This window comes from Vigna unguiculata, chromosome 7, assembly GCF_004118075.2.
Source record: "Vigna unguiculata cultivar IT97K-499-35 chromosome 7, ASM411807v1, whole genome shotgun sequence".
NCBI classification, from domain to species: domain Eukaryota; kingdom Viridiplantae; phylum Streptophyta; class Magnoliopsida; order Fabales; family Fabaceae; genus Vigna; species Vigna unguiculata.
Genome location: NC_040285.1, coordinates 34,848,352 through 34,872,714, shown reverse-complemented (window position 1 = coordinate 34,872,714; position 24,363 = coordinate 34,848,352). Strand labels below are relative to the sequence as shown.

At 27.4% G+C, this 24,363-nt stretch overlaps 2 protein-coding genes across 2 annotated transcripts; both read right to left on the bottom strand.

Annotated features, from left to right (window-relative positions):
* Nucleotides 1-102: 102 nt before the first annotated feature.
* Nucleotides 103-1,216, bottom strand: LOC114190543 (flt3 receptor-interacting lectin-like). The gene has a single exon (XM_028079476.1). The coding sequence runs from the start codon at nt 1,180-1,182 to the stop codon at nt 289-291; it is 894 nt and encodes a 297-aa protein (XP_027935277.1). The 5' UTR covers nt 1,183-1,216; the 3' UTR covers nt 103-288.
* A 17,342-nt stretch (nt 1,217-18,558) lies between these two features.
* LOC114190545 (flt3 receptor-interacting lectin-like) lies at nt 18,559-19,591 on the bottom strand. The gene has a single exon (XM_028079478.1). The coding sequence runs from the start codon at nt 19,588-19,590 to the stop codon at nt 18,706-18,708; it is 885 nt and encodes a 294-aa protein (XP_027935279.1). The 5' UTR covers nt 19,591; the 3' UTR covers nt 18,559-18,705.
* Nucleotides 19,592-24,363: the final 4,772 nt, after the last annotated feature.

Here is a 24,363-nt window from a genome sequence, read left to right as displayed (position 1 = left end):
AATGAATTTAAACAATAAATAATGAAATAAATATTTACATGTTGATAATATAAAAATATTATAACACCCATAACTACGTCACACATGGAGTTCATAAGAAACTAAACAAACTCACGTACAGTTTTATAGTAATATTATTCTTTATTCTTTAACATGCGTACATAGATATATAACAGTCGTACACATAAACAACATAAACATCATAAACAACATGCGCAAGTACTAGAGTGCACTTGTCTTTATTGACTCATGACACACATATAGATATTACATGCTTCACGTATACGATCACACAACTGTTGTAATAAAGGTGTCTTCTTTCTCCTCCTTCACATCGTTGTTCTTCAAGCTTGAAGAGAAAGACCATGAGAGAAGGGTATTTCTTTGTGCCTCTGCTCCAGTTGAAGCAGACCACCCCACACGAACCCATTGAGGGAGCACTGTTTGTAACTGAACATCATAGGAGACAGTGACAGGAGTACCCCCAGGATAATAAATAGAAGCAGTTAGTCTTTTAGAGGCAGAATTATATGTGATGTGTACAGTGGCTGTTTTCCCATTTTGCCAGTTCCACCTTGCAGTTGCCTTCGATATGATAGAGTTCACATCGATTCCAACGTGAATATATGGTGGATCGCCAAAATCGACATTAGGGTAGGTGTCAAATTCAACAGCAACAACGTTGTTTGTTGCAGCTTTAAAATCAACAGTGGTCTTGTTTACAGAGGTGGAGGAGTTTTTGAAAGCGTTTATGTTGTTAGAAAAGAGTCCAAGGAGTCTACCATTAGAATTTGGAGGGATGACAGTGTCATGTGGTGCAAGGAAGAAGGCAATGCCATCAGCATAAGAAACGTAAGGTGTTGAGATTTGAAAGGTGGCAGTAGTATCAAAGCTTGACAGAACAGCAGAGTCTCCCCAAAGACGTAATGGTGCAGAGTATAACACTCTTCCCACACTAACACCCACAGGATTTCCTGCACTGTTTAACTTAGTGAGTTGTAAAACATTGTTTGTAGAAATGGCATCACCTTGGAAGATAAGATCCTTTTGGTCAGAACCAAATTTGCTGAAGCTGAAAGATAATGATTCTGCTGACTTCACCTTACCAGGGAACATGCACAACATGGTCACAAAGGCAAGCAGAGGAATTATGAATGGATTGTTCTTGTCAGAGATAGCCATGGTGGTGTTCAATTGATTTCAGTCCATGCAAAACCTTTCCTATTTATACTCAATAAATTAAGGGAAGATCCATGCCAAGTGTCCTTTTATATAACACATAATTAATTTCATCATTATCTATTCAGTTGCCAAAACTCTATCTCTTTCTAATTTTATTTTTCTATATTTTATTGTCTACTTTTTTATTCACAAAATAAAAAATATTTGGGAATCATAACAGCCTCTCAAAATCTAAACACATCTCCAATCAACCTATCAACGAACACATGTCCCCACTTTTCCAAGTATTCAATTAATAGTGTCACTACAATTGTACACACGTTTTTATTCTTCTTTCATTTCTCATACAATCTAAAAAAAGTATCAATTTTTTTTCTCTTCATATTTTTTGTCTTTTTTTCTTTCTAAACCAAATAAAATCAGCTTTTTATAAATTGAGAGTATTAACATGTTCACTTTTAAAAATAGGAAGCTATGCGTAACATTTTGAAATCGATAATGTATTTAAGCTAATTTGGAATAATCATTACTAAAAAATTTCATTTTTTTTTTGTCAACTTTGTTTTAAAAAAAATTTCACAGAAAATATTTGTAAATTTTGTTGTGAAAAAAAAATTGTAAAAAATTCCTATCAATTTTTTTATAAAATATTTTGTATAAAATACTTTACGCAACACATTTTGTAAAAAATACTTACAAATTTTATAATTTTATAAAAAATAATTGTCCCTGAAAAAATTATCTACCAATGAACACTTTTAATAAAAACGGCAGAAATAAATCTTTTCTTATAATTTTTTTTAACAAATTTGCAATAAGAGTTTAATGTAATATGAAAATTTGTAGTAATCTTATGATTCTTCTCATAAAATTTTCAAATATTTTCTGAAAAAAAAAATAAACAAAATAAGTTTTTTTAATATCTAAATATTTCTAGAAGCATGTTATGCTTTTTATGTCTTTTAAGTGGGAAAACTAAAATTATTTAAAAATTCATATTATTTTCACAAGTTTACCTGCTATTAGTCATTTTTTAGTCGCCTGCAATGAAACATTGATACGTTACTTTTTAATATTTTTATCTTGCTTGAACTTTTTTATTTTATGGGAAATAACGTCAATATTAATTTTAAATCAAATCAAACTTGCAAAATTGATTTTGAACCTATTTGGTTTTCAAATAAGATCTTGGTAAACAATATGAACTTTAACATCTATAATTATAATAATAACCTAAAGCTCATCAACTATTTGTTATTATATGAAAATTTATTAAAAAGACAAAAAATACAAAGTATGGAAAGATCGTAACAAACTCATGATAAAAATTATATTTTATGAAACACAAAAAACTATATATATTATGAAAAAGATCTAAATAAATACGTGAAGATCAAACATTAACTTTTTTCTATAAATCAAATCTAAATTAGCTAACTTATGAGTACAATGATTTTCTTCAGAAAAAACATAAGAAACTTTGAATGACATGTATTTCTAAAAATGCAAGCATCAACGTCATCTCCCTCAAACACTTAATAAACCGCTCATTGATCCAAAAAACATGACAAATTAAAGAAAAATCACTCTCTGACCAAAGGCTCTAAAAGTCGTCCTCCAAGCATGTTTCAAATCATAAATGCCCCATAATTTTGACATAAATAGAAGTCCGTACTCCTAAAAAAGCTAAAAACTACTCACATATTCACTTCAACTTCCTCTAAAATTATTAGCACATGAAGCTAAAGTAAGACAAACCTTAATTATACCATCAATATTCACCTCGGGCCAAATAAAAAATATGGAACTTGTCGTACTACATTCATAAATAAAATCACTATACTCTTCTTAGTTTGAATATTGAAAATTTTCAACACCAAAAAGTAAGAGATAACATTACTCATATATTTTTTAAATTTATTCTCAGTCATGCACACTAACTTCTTAATTTAAAAACTAGCATAAAAAATTGGAACTAAATCATGTGGATAACTGCAGTAACAACAATCACTTCATATAAATAATGTAATCGCCAACAACCTTGATTTGATGACGATCATTGCTCCACGATGACCTTCATGTGCCAAAGTGAAAGACCTATTTGTACACCAGGGTTTGTGGTTGCATCCCTTGGTTGTTAAAATTATTGTCAAGTATCTGGAAAAATTTATTTTGTCCCATAAACTTATATATCTAAACTCGCTGACGTCATTCCTCTATGATAGACCTGTGTATAATTAAGAGTGTACAAATATACTACTTAACTTGCCCTACTAATTCATGGTCTTATTTCAATGATGCGACTGTGACTCTAGATTCACTGTTCAAGGGTGGCTCTAACTTCGTTGTGCGACAATGGCTCTGAGAGAATTTTGTTGTGTTTACATACGAGTTAGCCCATTAGCAACGTAAATTGATATCAACTGAATCAGTAGAGCAAATTATTGAATATAACACCACAAAATCTTAATAAACCAAAATAAATTCATAAATTATTTAAATCTATCTATGTCCAAAACAATGTAAAAACTCTAAACTCAAAAAGAGATAAGTGTAAACAGAACAAAACATTTTCGTTGTATTTTATTCTTCCTGAACTTTTTTATTTTCTTGTTAATCACATCCAATAAGAATATTAACTTTAAATCAAATTAAACTAGTAAAATTGATTTTGAAGTTATTTGATTTATGTTCAAAAGTTTTTGTTCTAAAGTTAAATTACCGCAAAATTTTAATATGATATATAATATTTTATTGCACATAAAAGTTGATTATTGTTTTAATTTTGAAACACTCATGAATGTAGATGAATGTAGAGTTAACTTGTTTTTGTCAGGTGGATCATCAATTTATTACATCTACATTGATTTAATTAAGAAAAATAAAAGGAGATATTTTTTTATGGTCTCCCGACCTATTATGCAATTTAAATATGCAACCATTCCATCAAATTTGAGATTTGTTAAGAGAGAAAATAGAGTGAGAAACAGAGACAGACAGAAGTTGTGAGTGTCTCTAGTCATAAAAGAAGAAGTCATCAGAGAGAGTGAAGAAGAAGAAAAAAGCAACCAATTTATCTTGTGCAAGTATGTGCAAAGAATTTATCTTGGAGAAAAGATTTTATTCCTCTTCTCATATATTGAGGTCACTCTATTATTTATTTAAAGTATTTATCGGGGTTGTTATTCACCTTGTTGGTGAAGAAAATAATGCTCTGTTCATAATTGGAAAGATTTTTTTCATTGTATTTTTATTCTTCCTCAACTTTTTTATTTGATTATTAATCACGTCCAATGAGAATATTAATTATAAATAAAATTAAACTTGTAAATTTGATTTTGAAGTTATTTGATTTATGTTCAAAACTTTTTGTTCTAAAGTTAAATTACTGCAAAATTTTAATATGATATATAATATTTTATTGCACATAAAAGTTGATTATTGTTTAAATGTTGAAACAATCATGAATGTAGGGTTAATTTGTTTTTGTCAAGTAGGTTATCAATTTATTAGACTCACACTGATTTAATTAAGAAAAATAAAAGTAGATACTTTTTTATGGTCTCCCAGCCTATTATACAATTTAAATATACAACCCTTCTATCAGGTTTGAGATTTGCTAAGAAAAAAAAATAGAATGAGAAACAGAGACAGACAGAAGTTGTGAGTACCTCTAATCATAAAAGAAGAAGTCATCAGAGAGAGTGAAGAAGAAGAAAAGAACAACCAGTTTATCTTGTGCAAGTATGTGCAAAAAATTTACCTTGGAGAAAAGATTTTATTCCTCTTCTCATATATTGAGGTCACTCTATTGTTTATTTAAAATATTTATTTGGGTTGTTATTCACCTTGTTGGTAAAGAGAATAATGCTCTGTTGATAATTGATAATTGGAATCTCTCAAAGAAGTTGTGGAGAATAGGAATAAATTTATTCATGTGGTTACTGTCTACTCTTGAATGAACTTGGACATTTGTGGCAACTAAATTCAATCCATCAATTTCTACGTTAAAAATATAAATTAATAAAAACTATAAACACATTTTTAAAATTCACTCAAACACATCTTTTTCATCGTATTTTTATTCTTCCTCAAATTTTTTATTTGATTATTAATCACGTCCGATGAGAATATTAATTATAAATAAAATTAAACTTGTAAATTTGATTTTGAAGTTATTTGATTTATGTTCAAAACTTTTTGTTCTAAAGTTAAATTACCGCAAAATTTTAATATGATATATAATATTTTATTGCACATAAAAGTTGATTATTGTTTTAATGTTGAAACAGTCATGAATGTAGGGTTAATTTGTTTTTGTCAAGTGGGTCATCAATTTATTAGATCCACACTGATTTAATTAAGAAAAATAAAAGTAGATACTTTTTTATGGTCTCCCTGTCTATTATACAATTTAAATATGCAACCCTTCCATCAAGTTTGAGATTTGTTAAGAGAAAAAATAGGATGAGAAACAGAGACAGACAGAAGTTGTGAGTGCCTCTAGTCATAAAAGAAGAAGTCATCAGAGAGAGTGGAGAAGAAGAAAAGAGCAATCAGTTTATCTTGTGCAAGTATGTGCAAAGAATTTACCTTGGAGGAAAGATTCTATTCCTCTTCTCATATATTGAGGTCACTCTATTGCTTATTTAAAGTATTGATTGAGGTTGTTATTCACCTTGTTGGTGAAGAGAATAATGCTCCGTTGATAATTGATAATTGGAATCTATCAAAGAAGTTGTAGTGAACTCATTAATTTTTATTAGTATAAGATTTTACTGTACTAGATCTCGTGGATTTTTCTCCATATTTTATGCTTTGGTGTGTGTTAGTTCCTCCATTTCTCTATTTTATACATTTTTTTATTTTACATATTATTTATTTATGGAATATTTGAACTCCTAACATTTTTTACATTGAACTAAACATTTAATAATTTTGTTGAAATATAAACTTTTGTTATGCAAAGATATTAAAATATATATACAAATTTTATAGAACTAGCTTTCAAATTTATTAAATTACCAACAAACAACTAAATTTAATAAAAAAATTCTATTACAAAACATTTAAGTATTTGAGATCTATGATAAAAAACATATTTTTCAAATTATCTTTAAAATAAATTATTTTAAAAATAATAATAGTTAAAGGACATGGACGTGGAGTATAGGAATAAATTTATTCCTTTGGTTACTGTCTACTCTTGAATGAACTTGGACATTTGTGGCAACTAAATGCCACCCATCAATTTCTATGTTCAAAATATAAATTAACAAAAAATATAAACACATTTTAAAATTTATTCATGCACCATTTTTTAATTTTATTTTTATACTCCATCAACTTTTTTATTTGATTATTAATCACGTCCAATGAGAATACTAATTGTAAATCAAATTAAACTTGTAAAACTAATTTTGAAGTTATTTGATTTATGTTTAAATGTTTTTAGTCTAAAATTAAATTACCGCAAAATTTTAATATAATACTTTATTAAACGCAAAATTAAAAAGAAATTACATATTGACACGTAGCACGCAATTAACGGTGTTAATAAATTTTTTTTGATGAAAAAAAAATCTAATTGAAGTATTTTTTCAAAAGTTTGGATGCAATTGTCGCTTTTCTAAAAGCAATGACCAAATTGTCACACTCCTATCAAAGTGAGGATCGTCTGAGTAATTAAACCTTGATAACATTATGTTTCTTCTACCGTAATTGTTTATTATTTTATAAAAATTAATTAATTCATATTGAAACAGAAAGGAAACAGATATAGGTATGGTACAAGTATATACTTGTTATCAGGTGAGAATGATAATGAGAATGAGACAAAAATTTGATACCCATTGAATTTTAGCACGGGGATAAAGATGAATTTTTTTTTAGGTATGGAGATGGGATAGTGAAACCGGTTCCCACCTTGTTGTCATCCGTAATTACAAAACATATATGAATAAGATATATGGATGACAAATAAATACATCATCATAGATATTATCTTAAATTGTCCCTATTTTGATGTGCAATTCCAACATTCATTGGGTAAGAGTATTACTCAAACTTTCTAATTGGGTATGGAGATGGAAATGAGTATATACATATTTGTCCCGTCACTGTTCTACACCCGCTTTAATACTATTTTTCACCCTCATCTTCATCGCCAATTAAATCCCATGGTACCAAATTGTTTATAAGACACACATTTAACTTCTTTTTAATATTTTTATTTATTTATTTATTATTCTTATCATGTAAAATGATTTATTGATTATATATATATATATATATATATATATATTTATTTTCTAACTCTAAGTGTAATTTTATCTCTATAATTGCATAAAAAATTCATTTACTAAAATATAATAATTTAAAGTTATTGTCATCAATTTTTTATAAATATTTTGGTCTCATAAAATTTTATTTAATATTTGAATTTGAAATATATATATATATATATATATATATATATATAATTATAACTTTTTTCTAAATTTTTTATATTGAAAAAATAAAAATACATTATTTTAATATTAAAAATGAGAATCCATACTTTTGATATTAAATATTTGATAATGTTATATTTTTTTTATATTTAATATTACAAAAACGAAAATACATTGTTTTGATAATTTTTTTTAAAATTCAATTAATTAATATTAAAACATTAAAAAAATACTGACACATATATGTGTATATATCCAGTACATGATCAGATAGAAAATGAAACAAATTTTATACCTGTTAAATTTAAATATGAAAATGTGAATCTATTTTTTTCATTAAGAATTAGTATAAGATAACAAAATATGTCTTAACCAGCTTATTCTCATCCATAGTAACTAGTGTAAACACAGGCGCTATCGCGCCTGTGTGTACGCACTTTTTGAATTATATTAAGAATTGATGATATTGTAATGTTATTAATTTAATAAACAAAATAAAAGTATATTTATAAAAAATAAAATAAAATGTACGAAGAAAATAAGAGAAAAATAACTATTGATGAATAATAAGAGAAAAAAGAAAAAAGAGATAAGTAAATAATTTTATAAAAACTTATAAAAATAACCGTTAATTTTTAAAAATTTAATAAATAATTAAATTATAAAGGGTAAAGTTGGAATTATGAAATGTGGACACAAAAGAGGGAATCCCCTTTATATATAGTTATAGATAACTTTAAAAGAAAAATAATATTTTAAAAATAATAATAGTTAAAGGGACATGGACGTGGGTATAGGAATTCATTTATTCCTTTGTTGCTGTCTACTCTTGAATGAACTTGGACATTTGTGGCAACTAAATCCAATCCATCAATTTCTACGTTAAAAATATAAATTAATAAAAACTATAAACACATTTTTAAAATTCACTCAAACACATCTTTTTCATCGTATTTTTATTCTTTCTCAACTTTTTTATTTGATTATTAATCACGTTCGTTGAGAATATTAATTATAAATAAAATTAAACTTGTAAATTTGATTTTGAAGTGATTTGATTTATGTTCAAAACTTTTTGTTCTAAAGTTAAATTACCGCAAAATTTTAATATGATATATAATATTTTATTGCACATAAAAGTTGATTATTGTTTTAATGTTGAAACAGTCATGAATGTAGGGTTAATTTGTTTTTGTCAAGTGGGTCATCAATTTATTAGACCTACACTGATTTAAGTAAGAAAAATAAAAGTAGATACTTTTTTATGGTCTCCCGGTCTATTATACAATTTAAATATGCAACCCTTCCATCAAGTTTGAGATTTGTTAAGAGAAAAAATAGGATGAGAAACAGAGACAGATAGAAGTTGTGAGTGCCTCTAGTGAGAAAAAAATAAGTCATCAGAGAGAGTGAAGAAGAAGAAAAGAGCAACCAGTTTATGTTGTGCAAGTCTGTGCAGAGAATTTACCTTGGGGGAAAGATTTTATTCCTCTTCTCATATATTGAGGTCACTCTATTGTTTATTTAAAGTACTCATTAGGTTGTTATTTACCTTGTTGGTGAAGAGAATAATGCTCTATTGATCATTGGAATCTCTCAAAGAAATTGTGGTGTACTCATTAATTTTTATTAGTATAAGATTTTACTGCATTAGGTTTAGTAGATTTTTCTCCTTATTTTATGCTTTGGTGTTCGTTAATTCCTTCATTTCTCTATTTTATAAATTTTTTTATTTTACATATTATTTATTTAAGAAATATTTGATCTACTAACAGTTTTTACATTGAACTAAACATTTAATAATTTTGTTGAAATATAAACTTTTGTTATGCAAAGATATTAAAAAATATATACAAATTTGTTGGGAATAGTCCAAGTGTGAGTCAAAGTCTCACATTGGATAGAAAAAACAAAGTTAAACATTATATAAGAATAAAGACCTATAACAACATTGCCTTAAGGTTTGTTTTGGTGTAAAAGTGGTGTCTAAGATCTTATATGTGTAAGACTAATGTCCTATAACCATATAAAACCACAATCTCTCAATGACTATGAACATAACCCATATATATGAAAAAATATAACCCAACAGTGGTATCAGAGTCGATGGTTCAGAGTGACTGACCGCATAACCATAACCATAACAAAAAAGGGGTCACCGAAGTGACTGACCGCATAACCATAACCATAACCAAAAAGGGGTCACTCATACACCTGAAGGAAAATATATCCATATGAAAAGAAGAAGAAAAAACAAGGGACTCATCCTTAAGATTTTGGTGTAAAAGTGGTTTCTAAAGTCTTATATGTGTTAGACTAATGTCCTATAACCATATAAAACCACAATCTCTCAATAACCATGTCTATAACCATAACATATGAAAGAATATATAAACCCATCAAAATTTTATTGAACTAGCTTTCAAATTTATTAAATTACCAACAAAAAACTAAATTTAATAAAAAAATTGTATTACAAAACATGTAAATAATTAAGATCTATGATAAAAAAAATATTTTTCAAATTATCTTTAAAATAAATTATTTTAAAAATAATAATAGTTAAAGGACATGGACGTGGAGTATAGGAATAAATTTATTCATTTGGTTACTGTCTACTCTTGAATGAACTTGGACATTTGTGGCAACTAAATTCAATCCATCAATTTCTACGTTAAAAATATAAATTAATAAAAACTATAAACACGTTTTTAAAATTCACTCAAACACATTTTTTTCATTGTATTTTTATTCTTCCTCAACTTTTTTATTTGATTATTAATCACGTCCAATGAGAATATTAATTGTAAATAAAATTAAACTTGTAAATTTGATTTTGAAGTGATTTGATTTATGTTCAAAACTTTTTGTTCTAAAGTTAAATTACCGCAAAATTTTAATATGATATATAATATTTTATTGTAGATAAAAGTTGATTATTGTTTTAATGTTGGAAGAGTCATGAATGTAGGGTTAACTTGTTTTTTTTAAAGTGGATCATCAATTTATTATATACCCACATTGATTTAATTAAGAAAAATAAAAGGAGATAACTTTTTATGGTCTCCTAATCTATTGTGTAATTTAAATATGCAACACTTCCATCAAGTTTGAGGTTTGTTAAGAGAAAAAATGGAATGAAAAACAGAGACAGATAGAAGTTGTGAGTGCCTCTAGTGAAAAAAAAAAGTTATAAGAGAGAGTGAAGAAGAAGAAAAGAGCAACTAGTTTATGTTGTGCAAGTATGTGCAGAAAATTTACCTTTGAGGAAAGATTTTATTCCTCTTCTCATATATTGAGGTAACTCTATTGTTTATTTAAAGTACTCATTAGGTTGTTATTCACTTTCTTGGTGAAGAGAATAGTGTTCTATTGATCATTGAAATCTCCCAAAAAAATTGTGGTGTACTCATTAATTTTTATTAGTATAAAATTTTACTGCACTAAGTCTCGTGAATTTTTTTCCATATTTTATTCTTTAGTGTTTGTTAGTTCCTTCATTTCTCTATTTTATACATTTTTTTTATTTTACATATTATTTATTTATGAAATATTTGAACTCCTAACATTTTTTACATTGAACTAAACATTTAATAATTTTGTTGAAATATAAACTTTTGTAAACTTTTGTCGTGCAAAGATATTAAAAAATATATACAAATTTTATTGAACTAGCTCTCAAATTTATTAAATTACCAGCAAACAACTAAATTTAATAAAAAAATTGTATTACAAAACATGTAAATAATTAAGATCTATGATAAAAAACATATTTTTCAAATTATCTTTAAAATAAATTATTTTAAAAATAACAATAGTTAAAGGACATGGACGTGGGGTATAGGAATAAATTTATTCCTGTGGTTACTGTCTACTCTTGAATGAACTTGGACATTTGTGGCAACTAAATGCCACCCATCAATTTCTATGTTAAAAATATAAATTATTAAAAATTATAAACAAATTTTTAAAATTCATTAAACTAATTTTTTCATTATATCTTTTTGCTTCCTCAACTTTTTTATTTGATTAATTATCACATCCACTATCCACTGAGAATATTAATTTAAATCAAACTAAACTTGTAAAATTGATTTTGAAGTTATTTTAGTTAAATTGGAATATATTTTTGGTCGTGAAAATTAGAACTAGTCTATCTTCAAAATTTTGGACCAATTTAGTCTCAATCTTTACGAAATGCATGAATTTATTTTTTTAACCAAATTTTATTAAGTTTATTTGACATTTTATATGTATTTGTCAGCTAACATTAAAGCGATGTCAAATATTACCATAAAACACAATTTAAACATTAAATAAACTGAATAACATAATAGTTACTAATTAAATTTACATGTTTCTAAAGTTGTGAGATTAAAATGGATCAAATTTTCAAATAGTTACTAATTTCAATTTCTACTAAAATTTTAATATAACATTTTATTATATTACATAATATTGTTTTAATTTAAAAACAGTCATGAACATAGCGTTATTGTTTTTAACATTAAACTAAATATGTAATAATTTATTGGAATAGATATTTTTGTTAGTGCTTAAACAGCGCAATTAAAAAATGTATAAAAATTTTATTGAACTAGTTTTTAAAGTTATTAAATTACCATCAAACAATTAAATTCAATAAAAAAATAATTGTATTACAAAACATCTAAGAGTAACATCTACGATACAAATAAATAAAAATTAACTCTAAAATAAAAAATATTTTAAAATTAATGATAGTTAAAGGGACATGAACGTGGGTATAGAAATTCATTATTCCTTCTTGTGTTGCTGGCAACTCTTGAATGAACTTGGACATTTATGGCAACTAAATTCAATCCATCAATTTCTACGTTAAAAATATAAATTAATAAGAACTATAAACACGTTTTTAAAATTCACTCAAACATATTTTTTTTATTGTATTTTTATTCTTCCTCAACTTTTTTATTTGATTATTAATCACGTCCAATGAGAATATTAATTTTAAATCAAATTAAACTTGTAAATTTTTTTTTTTGAAGTTATTTGATTTTAAATGTTTTTGCTCTGAAAATAAATTACCGTGAAATTTTAATATAGTATTTTATTACACATAAAAGAAGCATAAGATTGTTTTAATTTAAAGATAGTTATGAACTTAGCTTATATTTTTTAACATTAAACTAAACATGTAATAATTTATTGCAATATATACTTTTGTTAGTGCTTATATACAGCGCAATTAAAAAATGTATACAAATTTTATTGAAATAGCTTTTAAAGTTATTAAATTACCATCAAACAATTAAATTTAATAAAAAATTGTATTACAAAACATATAAGAGTAATATATTTATGATAAAATAAAATAAAATAAACTTTAAAATAAAAAATATTTTAAAAATAATATTAGTTAAAAGGACATGGACGTGGCTATAGTAATTTGGACATTTATGGCAACTAAATGCCACTCATCTTCCTCAACCAACACCCATCATTTTCTTTGTTCAAAATATAAATTGATAAAACAACAAAAGCTATAAACACATTTTTAAATACTAGTTTATTCTTTTTTTCTTCTTTTCATTTTTTTAGTATTTTACTAAATTAAAAAAAAATTAAAATTATATTATTGAAAAATATTTTTATGTACTGTTATTAATATATATATATATATATATATATATATACTCTGATACAGAGTAAGTCTCTTTTGGATAATGTTTATTGGATAAAGTAAGTTAATGATATTCTTTTATTTGGGAATTATATATTATTATATTTAGGTAATATTATCATGAATGGGTTGAAAAGATTAAAAAAATAATCACTTATTGTGTTAGGTATAGAGTACATGTCATATTAAATTTGACTTATTATGACAAGTATTCAATAACCTGTCATAGTAAGTCAGACTTATTATGAAAGGTTTTCGTAGCGTCATAAAAAGAGCGTACTTTCTATGATTCCCGCAACTATGACACTAGAATACATGTTATAGTAAGTCATTTTTACTTGTAATAAAATGTGTTTTCTGCATTAGTCTCTACAAAGTCATTGCTAATAGGTTTCACCCTACCATTCACGACGTAGGCTAAGGAAAAATTCTTAAACTAGGATCTTTTGCTACTCTCACCACATAACACATTCTACTCTATCTGAGTGTGAATGGTTATTACAGTGTCAAGATACCATTACTTGAATCGAATCCATACATTAACGTATACACTAAAGAAAACACAACAATAAGATTTTCTGCATGAAATTCCTTAAATCATAACAACTTATATCTTTACTTCAATCCTTGCAAATTCATATAAGTATTGAAAACCAACAAAACCAGCCAAAATAAAAACTATATAGCAAAACAAAAACATTGAATTGTCTTACGCCTAGCGGTACTAATGGCATACCTAACACTAACATTCCTAAACCCAAGATCCACTTAGTGCCTAGTGGCCTAAGCCGACACCTTGCGTTGGCAACCCCTAAAGTTCTTTGTGATGAGTGCGCGCCTAGCACCAAAGACCATTGAAACTCTTTGAAATAGGCATGCTTAGCGGCACAAACCACAACTCAGCTCTATCACAAAAATATTCACTGACTTTATAATTGGGTGTTTGTGCCCAACGCCCACCCACACCACCCAACACCATGAGACCATATTGTTGAATTGCGGAGGTTTACTTGTTCAATTACTGAAATTGGAACTTCCAAACCTTTTCTTAATCCCAAGAGTAATTTATATATCATTTCTATAAGACATTTTAAAGCAATCCAAACCTATTTTTTCAATCCTCTTCAATTTATAAAAGGCTTAACTAAAATTTGTACTAAAAAAATTGAAAATTGATATATAAACTATTATACGACATATCAAACATCACTACTATTACATGAAAATATATAAAAAAGAAAAATTAAAGTAATTTAAGGATAAGTCGCCATTTGTGGGGATCAAACCCATGACCACATGGTTAAAAACCACACGCTCTACCACTGAGTTAAGACGGCACAATATTAAGTTAAATTAAATTAAATTAAATTACATCATATATATAAATGAAAAATTAAAGTAACAAAATATAGTTGGTTTAAAACAACATCGGTGCACTTTTAACTAGGTTTTAAGTCATTGTTAGTTGTAAAAGCATGCCACAATCAGTACCAATTTGGCCAATTGCTCAAGCATAACTCTCTCATTCAATCATACACTAAAATCAACATATTAACACCAAACGAAAGCATATTCACAGTACCTTACCATTTCAAATAGTTTTTCACATTCACAATGTCCCACTTCAAAACTTCATTCACATAGTTCATCAATACATTTCAAGTAACAGAATAATCAACTCAATATCACACCAAAATCAATTCACAATTCAAAAATCTAAACAATCAACCATATATTAAAATTATATAATTTAGCTTCCCTCACCTTTAAAACACCTCTAGACAACTCTAAACAACAAAACACATCAAGCTCCACGAGATGTTCTATCTACACATATAAACATTACAAGAATAATTCGAACATACTATTATGATCACTAGTGAATAAAGACTTTTAGAGAAGATTAAAACCACACATACAACCAAGAGGAGGGCACATGCAAACCATAACAGATTTGACCAAGGGAAAAAATGGCAGAAATTCAACTTAATAGAAAGGAATCATATAACTCGCTAAGAAGATCATTCAAGCGGTCTCCGATCTTTAGACAAATAACAGAGAGAGAAAACTCCTATAGAGGAATCATAGAACTCTAGAAGTGTAGTTTCTAAAGCAATAAAGTGTTTTAAAATAATCACTAACACAAAAAAGCTCTAACATCTATTATTTTAGTATTCTGACGTTTGTTGAAGGTCAGATGTCATATCTAAAGATGTTAAATTGATGTTTGTTCTCTTTGAATAGACATCAATTAACGTCTAGTACATTTGTAACAAACATTAATTGATACTTGTTGCATGGACAACAAATGTCAATTTGTGGGTTATTTTTTTAAAATTTTGTGTCAACATTTTCTTCCACTTAAACCATGAAAAAACAATATACAATTCAAGAATATACAACAAAAATTTCCAAAACTTTTTAAGTACTCTGAATATCTCAAATAAAGTTATAAAACATGGGAAAATGGGTGAAAAATACTATGAAAAAAAACATGTTAGACTCTATGATCAAGTTTAAAGTTTTTCACCCAAAAATCTTACCAACATCTCAAACCTGAGCACTCAACATTTGAATAAAAAAATTTGAGTCAAAATGTAACCTTTTTGGGCACACATATGAATGAAAAAACTAACCTTAATGCGAAAAACAATCAAGAAGAATGAAGGTTTGAGTCCAAATGAGCACCCAAAACAAGATGGAGTGAAATGGGTTGAAAAACTTCCTTATACAAGTGTGACATTGTCGTTGCACTTTGAAGGTTTCCCGCATACAAGAAAGAGAAAGGTGAGGACGTTGGCGCTGGTTCTGAAATTTTAAAATGCAAATTAACATCGAACCCCCTCAAAATAAACGTTAAAGGACCTCGGACCTAGGGTCAACAAATGTTAAAGGATGTCGGACTACCTTAGTGTTAGGAATCCAAGTGTGAGTCTAAGTCCCACATTGACCAGAAATGAGAAAGTAGAGCACTATATAAGGATCAAGACCCATAAACCTATTGCCTTAAGGTTTTGGGTTGAGAGTGGTGTCAGTGTCTTATGTGGTTAGGCTCAGATCTCATTGGTGTGTTGTATCTCCCCAGTGAAACCCCCTCTGTAAACCTGACAAGTGGTATCAGAGCCGATTGTTAATACCGGCTCAGACGAGTGCAGTACCAGTATGGTCCTAGTATCGAAAGTCTTCCTGGTAAGGGTTCCAGGTAAAGCGTGTTCCGTTAAGAATAACGGCGGTACAGAAAAAGACAGAAAAGGAGTACTCGTGGTTGGGAATGCTTCCGCTGGAGGGGGAGTGTTGTATCTCACTGGCGGTACAGAAAAAGACAGAAAAGGAGTACTCGTGGTTGGGAATGCTTCCGCTGGAGGGGGAGTGTTGTATCTCCCCAGTGAAACCCCCTCTGTAAACCTGACACTTAGGTCTGACATCAAATTTGGGATTAATGTTTGTTATGAGAGTGTCTGACATCAATTTTGACAAAATATTTATAAAAATGTCATCACATATTTTTAAAGTTGAATCTAATTATATGCGAAATGAAATTAGTGACGTTATAAATCTTTTTGCACTAGTGAAAGAAATTAGTTTAATAAAACTTCCTATTTACATTAAAACACTTTAATATTATAACTATCGAGACTCACTATTTTAATTCACTATTAAGTTTAAAATATCATTTTATAAATCATTATATTGGTCTCATTATTTTAGAACCATTGTCAAATCTAAATTACATTTTCTATATCTTATTATCTACTTGTTTTTCTTTTAGAATTGATTAGAAAATATTTAAGCTCTTCATATCATATTAAAATGTTGGAGAATATTGAATCACAATAAATATAAAAGTAAAGAAAAAAATGTATTGTATGAGAAGAGAATAATTTATAATTACAAAACTTCAACAATTTCAAATGAATCCCAAAATTGCTTTAGTAAATTCTTATAATCATGTCTCTCCTAAAGTAAATAATAATTAGAGGTGCTCTCATTTTCTTATTGGAGGGTTGTGAATTTGAAAATATGTGTCCATCTATTTAGTACGTCAATTTCACTTTTTAGATTTTATTCACAATAATTTTCATATGTCAACACATTTCAACTGCCTAAAAGTGTTGTCAAATATTATAAATACTAAATCCTTGATTTTGTTTGATAACACTTAATAAAACCCATTCCAAATTAGATAGATCTATGTTTTTTTTTTTTTTCTTATTTTTTTTCTCTGCTCTTTTGTCTGCAGCAGCAGTGATGATAGAAGCAACTATGGTAGTAACGACAATAGTGCAATAATGAAAATGCCTAAGTATGATCTTATTATTGTAGAGATGCAGTTAGTAATTGAAACAAATTTATTGCCTTTTTCAAAGTTAAAACTCATTGTATTGGCTAAAGTTAATGCATTTCAGCTTATAAGCAAAAAGTTAAAGTCAGAATTGTGTTGTGTCAAACTCATTATTCTCCATTAGATACCTTTAGAACAATTCTGCTATTTTATAGCGCCCAACATTACACTATATTTAAGGTTAAATATTTAAATTAGTCACTTACTTCCTAAGAATTTTCAAGTGAGTTTCCAAATTACATATATAAAAGTTAGGTCGAATTTAATTTGTACATACTTATTTATTTAACCTAATACAAAATACTTGGGTTGAATTAAATTTTTGCATTACATTCAATCTAACCCAATTTACTCATTATTGATTGGATAAAGTTAGTTCAGTGGATCACAAATTTTAAACTATATGTTTCTTTTGTTAAAATTTATAATTTTCAAATTTTTTAGATATAGAAAGGTGAATTTTGTGATGAGAACGTGTGTATAAAACACAAAATCACGATTAGTCCCAATCAGATTCTTTCTACAAGCATAAACATATGCTTGTTTGACTTTAAAAGTTAGAATAGAAACTTGTATTGTATGAGAGTGAAGTCACCAAAAACGAAAAAGAAATTTATACGGGTATCCGCACTTCAAACATTTTCGGGCATTCATGTCTTTGAAAACCCATATTTTTTATCTATGATGTCGACTACGTCACACGTGTGTACATTATTTTCACTATTGTAAGTTATGCTTGATATTCTAACACACAACACCTAATATTAACATTTTTACGTTCCAATATTTTGCTTTGAAGGTAATTATTTCCAAGCATGGTTATGGAATTCACAGCAAACTAAATAAACTCATATATACTGGTTTTAGTAATATTCTTCACTTTTATATATATATATATATATAAACAAGAAAAACCGACTCATACATAAACACCACACAAGTATACACCATACTTGTCATTATTGACTCATCATATATTATATATATATATTACATGCTTGTAAGATATAGTTGATCCACGTATATGATCACACAACGGTTGTAATAAAGATGTCTTGTTTCTCCTCCTATGCCTCGTTGTTCTTCAAGCTTGAAGTGAAAGACCATGAGAAAATGGTATTTCTTTGTGTCTCTCCTCCGGTTGAACCACTGAACCCTACACGAACCCATTGAGGAAGCACTGTATTTAACTCAACATCATAGGAGAGAATCACAGTATTGCTCCCAGCATAAAAAGTAGCAACAGTGAGTCGTTTAGCTGCAGAATTATAGCTGATGTATGCAGTGGCTGTTTTCCCATTTTGCCAATCCCACCGTGTAGTTACCTTGGACGTAATGGAGTTGACATCGATTCCAATGTGTTTATTTGCTGGATCACCAATATCGGGATTAGGGTAGGTGTCAAATTCAACAGCAACAACATTGTTACCAACATTGTTAACAACATTGTTTGATACATCTTTGAAACCAACAGTGGTTTGGTTTCTAGAGGTGGAGGAGTTTCTGAGAGCGTTGTTTATGTTGTTAGAAAAGAGTCCAAGGTGACTCCCAGCAGAATTTGGAGGAATGACAGTGTCATATGCTGCAACAAAGAAGGCCAAGCCATCAGCTGGAGGAGAAGTGTAAGGTGTTGATATTTGAAAGGTGAAAAAAGATTCAAAGCTTGACACTGCCGTAGAGTTCTCCCAAAGACGCATTGGTGAAGAGTGTAACACTCTTCCCACACTACCACGTAGAGGGTTTCCTGCACTGTCTAACTTAGTGAGTTGTATGACATTGTTTGTGGAAATGGCATCACCTTGGAAGATAAGATCCTTTTGGTCAGGACCAAACTTGCTGAAGCTAAAAGCTAATGACTGTGATGACTTTACCTTACCAGGGAACATGAAAAACATGGTCACAGAGACAAACAGAGGAATTAGGAATGAATAACTTTTGTTAGAGATAGCCATGGTGGTGTTCAATTGATTTGGATGGTGCTAGGCAAAACCTTCCCTATTTATAGTGAATAAATTAATTGGGATCCATGCTAAGTTGGCATTTAATATAAACTGTAATTAATTGTGTGATGGCAATATGGGCATTCTATCAAATAGTCATATAAGTAATTTCATTACTATCTAACCGTATTTATAAATTATATTCCAACTAATAATTATTCTATTCTAAGTTGACGGATTACTATATATAATATATTACTAGTTTAATAACCAATTTTGTAGTGATTTAAATGATTATTATATGTCATGAAAACTAATTTAAAAAATTTAGTAATATAAATTTCAAATGTATAGCATAATACACATGGTCTTAGAAAACAATTAACAATTATTTCATACATTTGTACAGTTTTTCTGCTAGATTTAATATTTTTCAAATATTTACAAAAATATAATTTTTTATGTTCATAGTGAAAATATATTTTACTATTTTAAAAAAAATGTAATTCTTAAAGAAAAAAAAAATTAATGACCGAAATTATGTTAACAAAAAGTTCTAGTTGTAATAATAATAATAATAATAATAATAATAATAATAATAATAATAATAATAATAATAATAATAATAATAATAATAATCTATAACAATGTATAAAGATGATTCCCTCTTTTTGTGTCCACATTTGATAATATCAATTATACCCTTTAGAATATAATTATTTATTAAATTTTTTTAAATTAATGATTATTTTTACCAATTTTTGTTAAAACATATTATCTTTTTTTTATTCATCAACAAATTATTTTTCTATTCATTTTACTTTATTTTTAATAAATATAAATTTATTTTATACATTAACTTAATAACATTACACTATTATCACCTACAAACATATTATAATTCATATTTAAAAAATGTGTACACATATTATAAAGAGAGGATTCCATCTTTTGTGTTCATATTTCAAAATACCAATTTTACCCTTTAAAATATAATTATTTATTAAATTTTTGAAAATTGACCATTATTTTTACAAACTTTTTTATAAAATCGTTTATCTTTGCTCTTCTCTTTTTCTCTATTTATCAACAGTTATTCTCTCATCTTTTGTGATATATTTCACTTTATTATTAATAAATTTAATTTAATTTTATATATTAACTTAATAACATCATATTATTATCACCTATTAATATAATATTACATATATTTTAAAAATACGTACACACAGGCGTGACAACGCCTATGTGTACGCTAATAATAATAGTAATAGTACAAGCATTTTTTAACTATCGTAAATAAAAAAAAATTATTAAATTAGATGCGTATGGTATTGATGTATATGTTCATATTGTCCACTTAGGAAGGGAAGAGAAAGATGTGTCATTTGTATTCTTTTTTCTATATTATTTTTTTTTTTACATGTGTAGTGTAAGGAATGACACCAAATTTAACCAAAACCTTAAAGTCAATGGATTTATGGATTTTTTAAATTTTATATGTTGCTTAACTTTCTCATTTCTACTCAATGTGAGGCATAAATTCACACTTAGATTCTCAATAATCTTACCCAGGGTGAGTCCATTCCACAATGGTACTCTCCTCCCTGACCAGAACCATTCTCAACCACTAGTACTCATTGCGTACTACTGCGTGTTCAACTTAGAGGATACACTTACCTATAACCATTGTCAGGAAGACTTTGACACAGGAACCATATTGTACTTGTATGAGCCTGTCAATAAGACTAACCATAAACTCTAATACTATTGATAGGACTATCAAGGAGAGAACTTACCAAGAAAATACAACAATCATGAAACCTGAATTCAATCCACATAAGATATTGACACCACATCAAACTTAAAACTTAAAGATAATAAGTTTATGAGTCTTCTACCAAACCCTCTCATTTATTGCAAACGTGCATAGACTCACTTAAATTTCCAAATATATATATATATATATATATATATATATATATATATATATATATATATATATATATATATATATATATATATATATATATATATATATATATATATATATATAAAGAAGAATTTATTAATACATTCTTAAAAAAATTAAACAGTATACATATATAAACTAATAATTTCTTTTATCCTTTATTTTTATCTAATATTAATGAATTCAAATAATATTTTTAATTTTAAAAAAGCCAAAACTTTATATATTTCAAATCATTATTGCTTAATGTATATTTTTTGAATATTTTAAATATGTTTTAAAATGCATATACAATTGATAAAATGATGATTCATTATAGTAAAATAATAAATTGAAATAAGAGTGTATTTGGGTAAAATTATCAAATGATAAGTGTTGATTTAACAATATTTTTATCATCGCGATTATAATATTCGGACTAATTTTCCTGCAAAATTTCATTTTGAAATATCTAGAAACTTTTATTTTTCTTTTTGCAGATTTTGATTATTATATCCGGTCCGGAATATAGATTTTGAATCATTTTCTTCTGCGGTAAATATAAAGCTCTGCCTCGCAAAATTCTTTCTTTTTAGAAAGTTGATATATTATATATCTCAAATTAACTAAAAATAAGACAGATTTATAATAAATAAGTGGATATAAATTTTATTTTAATTACAAATTCAATTTATATATTTGAGTTAGATTAAAAGTTTATTTTTTAAGATGAGAGTTATTTTAATATAGTGTTTTGATAAGGAATTTTAACAATTCAAAGAAATTAAAATATATGGTATTTTCAATTAAATTTTTTTTGTTTGGGTAAAACAATTGAAGCATATTGAATTGTAATTTTCTTGTACTAAGAAAGCAAGTTAGATTTTCTTTTACGGCAAAATTATATTTTAAAAAGTTTGAGAAGAAGTTCACACTTCTTAAAATTAATTTCTCTTGTTTGGTCAAACTACAAGACGAGTCGGAACAAACTGAAATTTGAGTTAGTAGACCTACACTGATGGTCAGTTGAGTAGGCCTGGGTCGAAGGTCATGCTAGGTCACTCAAACTCGAAGGTTGAACCATGTTGGTCTGGACCAAACGTCAAACTAAGTCAGCCAGAGTTGAAGGGTCAAACCAAGCCGACTTCGACGAAAGGTTGAGTCGAGTCAACTTAATTGAATGTCGACACTAGTTGGCTCAGGCCAGAGGTTGAGATAGGTTAGCCTTAGCCAAAAGTCAAGCTAAGTTAAAACGAGTCAATATTGGTTGAAGTTTGAGACTATTTGGCACTAGCCGAAGGTCGAATTGAGTAAGCCTAGGTCGAAGGTCAAATTGAGTAGGTTTGAGGGTCGAAAGCAAATCTAAGTCACCCAAGACGAATGTCCAACTCACTAGCCTAAATTGAATGATCAAGCTTAGTAGACTCAGACTAAAGGTCGAGCTGGGTCGACAGACAAAAGGTCAAGACGAGTCGCTTCCGGTCATAATAGAGACGAGTCAGCTTTGGCTGAAGGTCGAGTTAAGTCAGCTTGAGCTCATATTTGAGGTAAGTCAGCTCATGCTAGATGTCGAGACGGCTCTGCTCGAGCTGAATGTCAATATGAGTCAACTTTTTGAACCTATGTACTTTTTTCTTCTTGATCAATGAGGAATTTCACAACTTGTGAAATTTTAATTTCATTCTTTTTTTAATGAATTTCAAATTCTATTATTTTAGCTATTTGAAATACCTTATTAAAATTGCTCTCCTTTTTTTTTGTTAAATATACTTTTAGTCCCTGAATTTGGATCTGAAATTGAAATTCGTTATTGTTTTAAAAATTTTACATTTTAGTCCCAAACTTTAAGAATGAATGAATATAGTTTTTTTAACCCAATTACGTCATTTTTTATGTGTCAAACACGTTTCATGTTAGCATTTGAGTTGTTTATACCCTTTAACATGTTCTCGTTTTAACGTCACTTGATAAACGTGTTGACACGTCAAAAAATTTAATGTAATTTAGTTAAAAGTACTATATTTATTATTTTTTTAATGTTTGAAAACTAAAATATATTAAAGTTTCAAACATTAATGAATTTCAATTTTACATCAAAGTTGAGAAAATAAAGACATATTTAACATTTTTTTTCTCATCAAAACAATTCATTATACTTCAAAAAAATTTCAAATTTTCTAAATTAATGAATTTTATTATTAAATTATCTGATCCAAACAAAATATAATTGTATTCTAAGAATAATAGTTATTTATTGGAATTATTATATCACCTACTATCAATTACTCATTAATATTTAGTTTGCTTAAGAAATGCGTTAGAGTTTTTACATCAATTAAAAATAAATTTGTGAATGTAAATCTTATCATGGTAAATACGCCTAAATTCTCCGTACGTTCATGCTAAAATAATCTTCACGTAATTATTTTGTAAAACTTTGACTGGAATTCGACGTGTAAACGTTTCTATAGATTTTACGTGCATAGGGAATTTAATTATGAATTGAAAATTTACAGAAAACTTGACACTATGAAACCCTCTTTATTTTAAATTTTTCAGAAAATCTAACAGGAAACATGTCTGTAGTGGGTGATTTTTGTCTGGATTCTGAAATATGCAAAAATTATAAGAATTCCGAAGAAAAATTTTACAAATAAATTTGCATATGTGTGATAAATAATTTAAAACTTATGTAATTAACATCATTTAAAGGATATTGGTACTTATATTGGTAAATGTTGGATTGTCATAACTCACTTTTTAAATTCATGGTTATGGTATATATGTGAAAGAAACAAGCATTCAAACAGTAATATAAAATAAAATAAAAATAA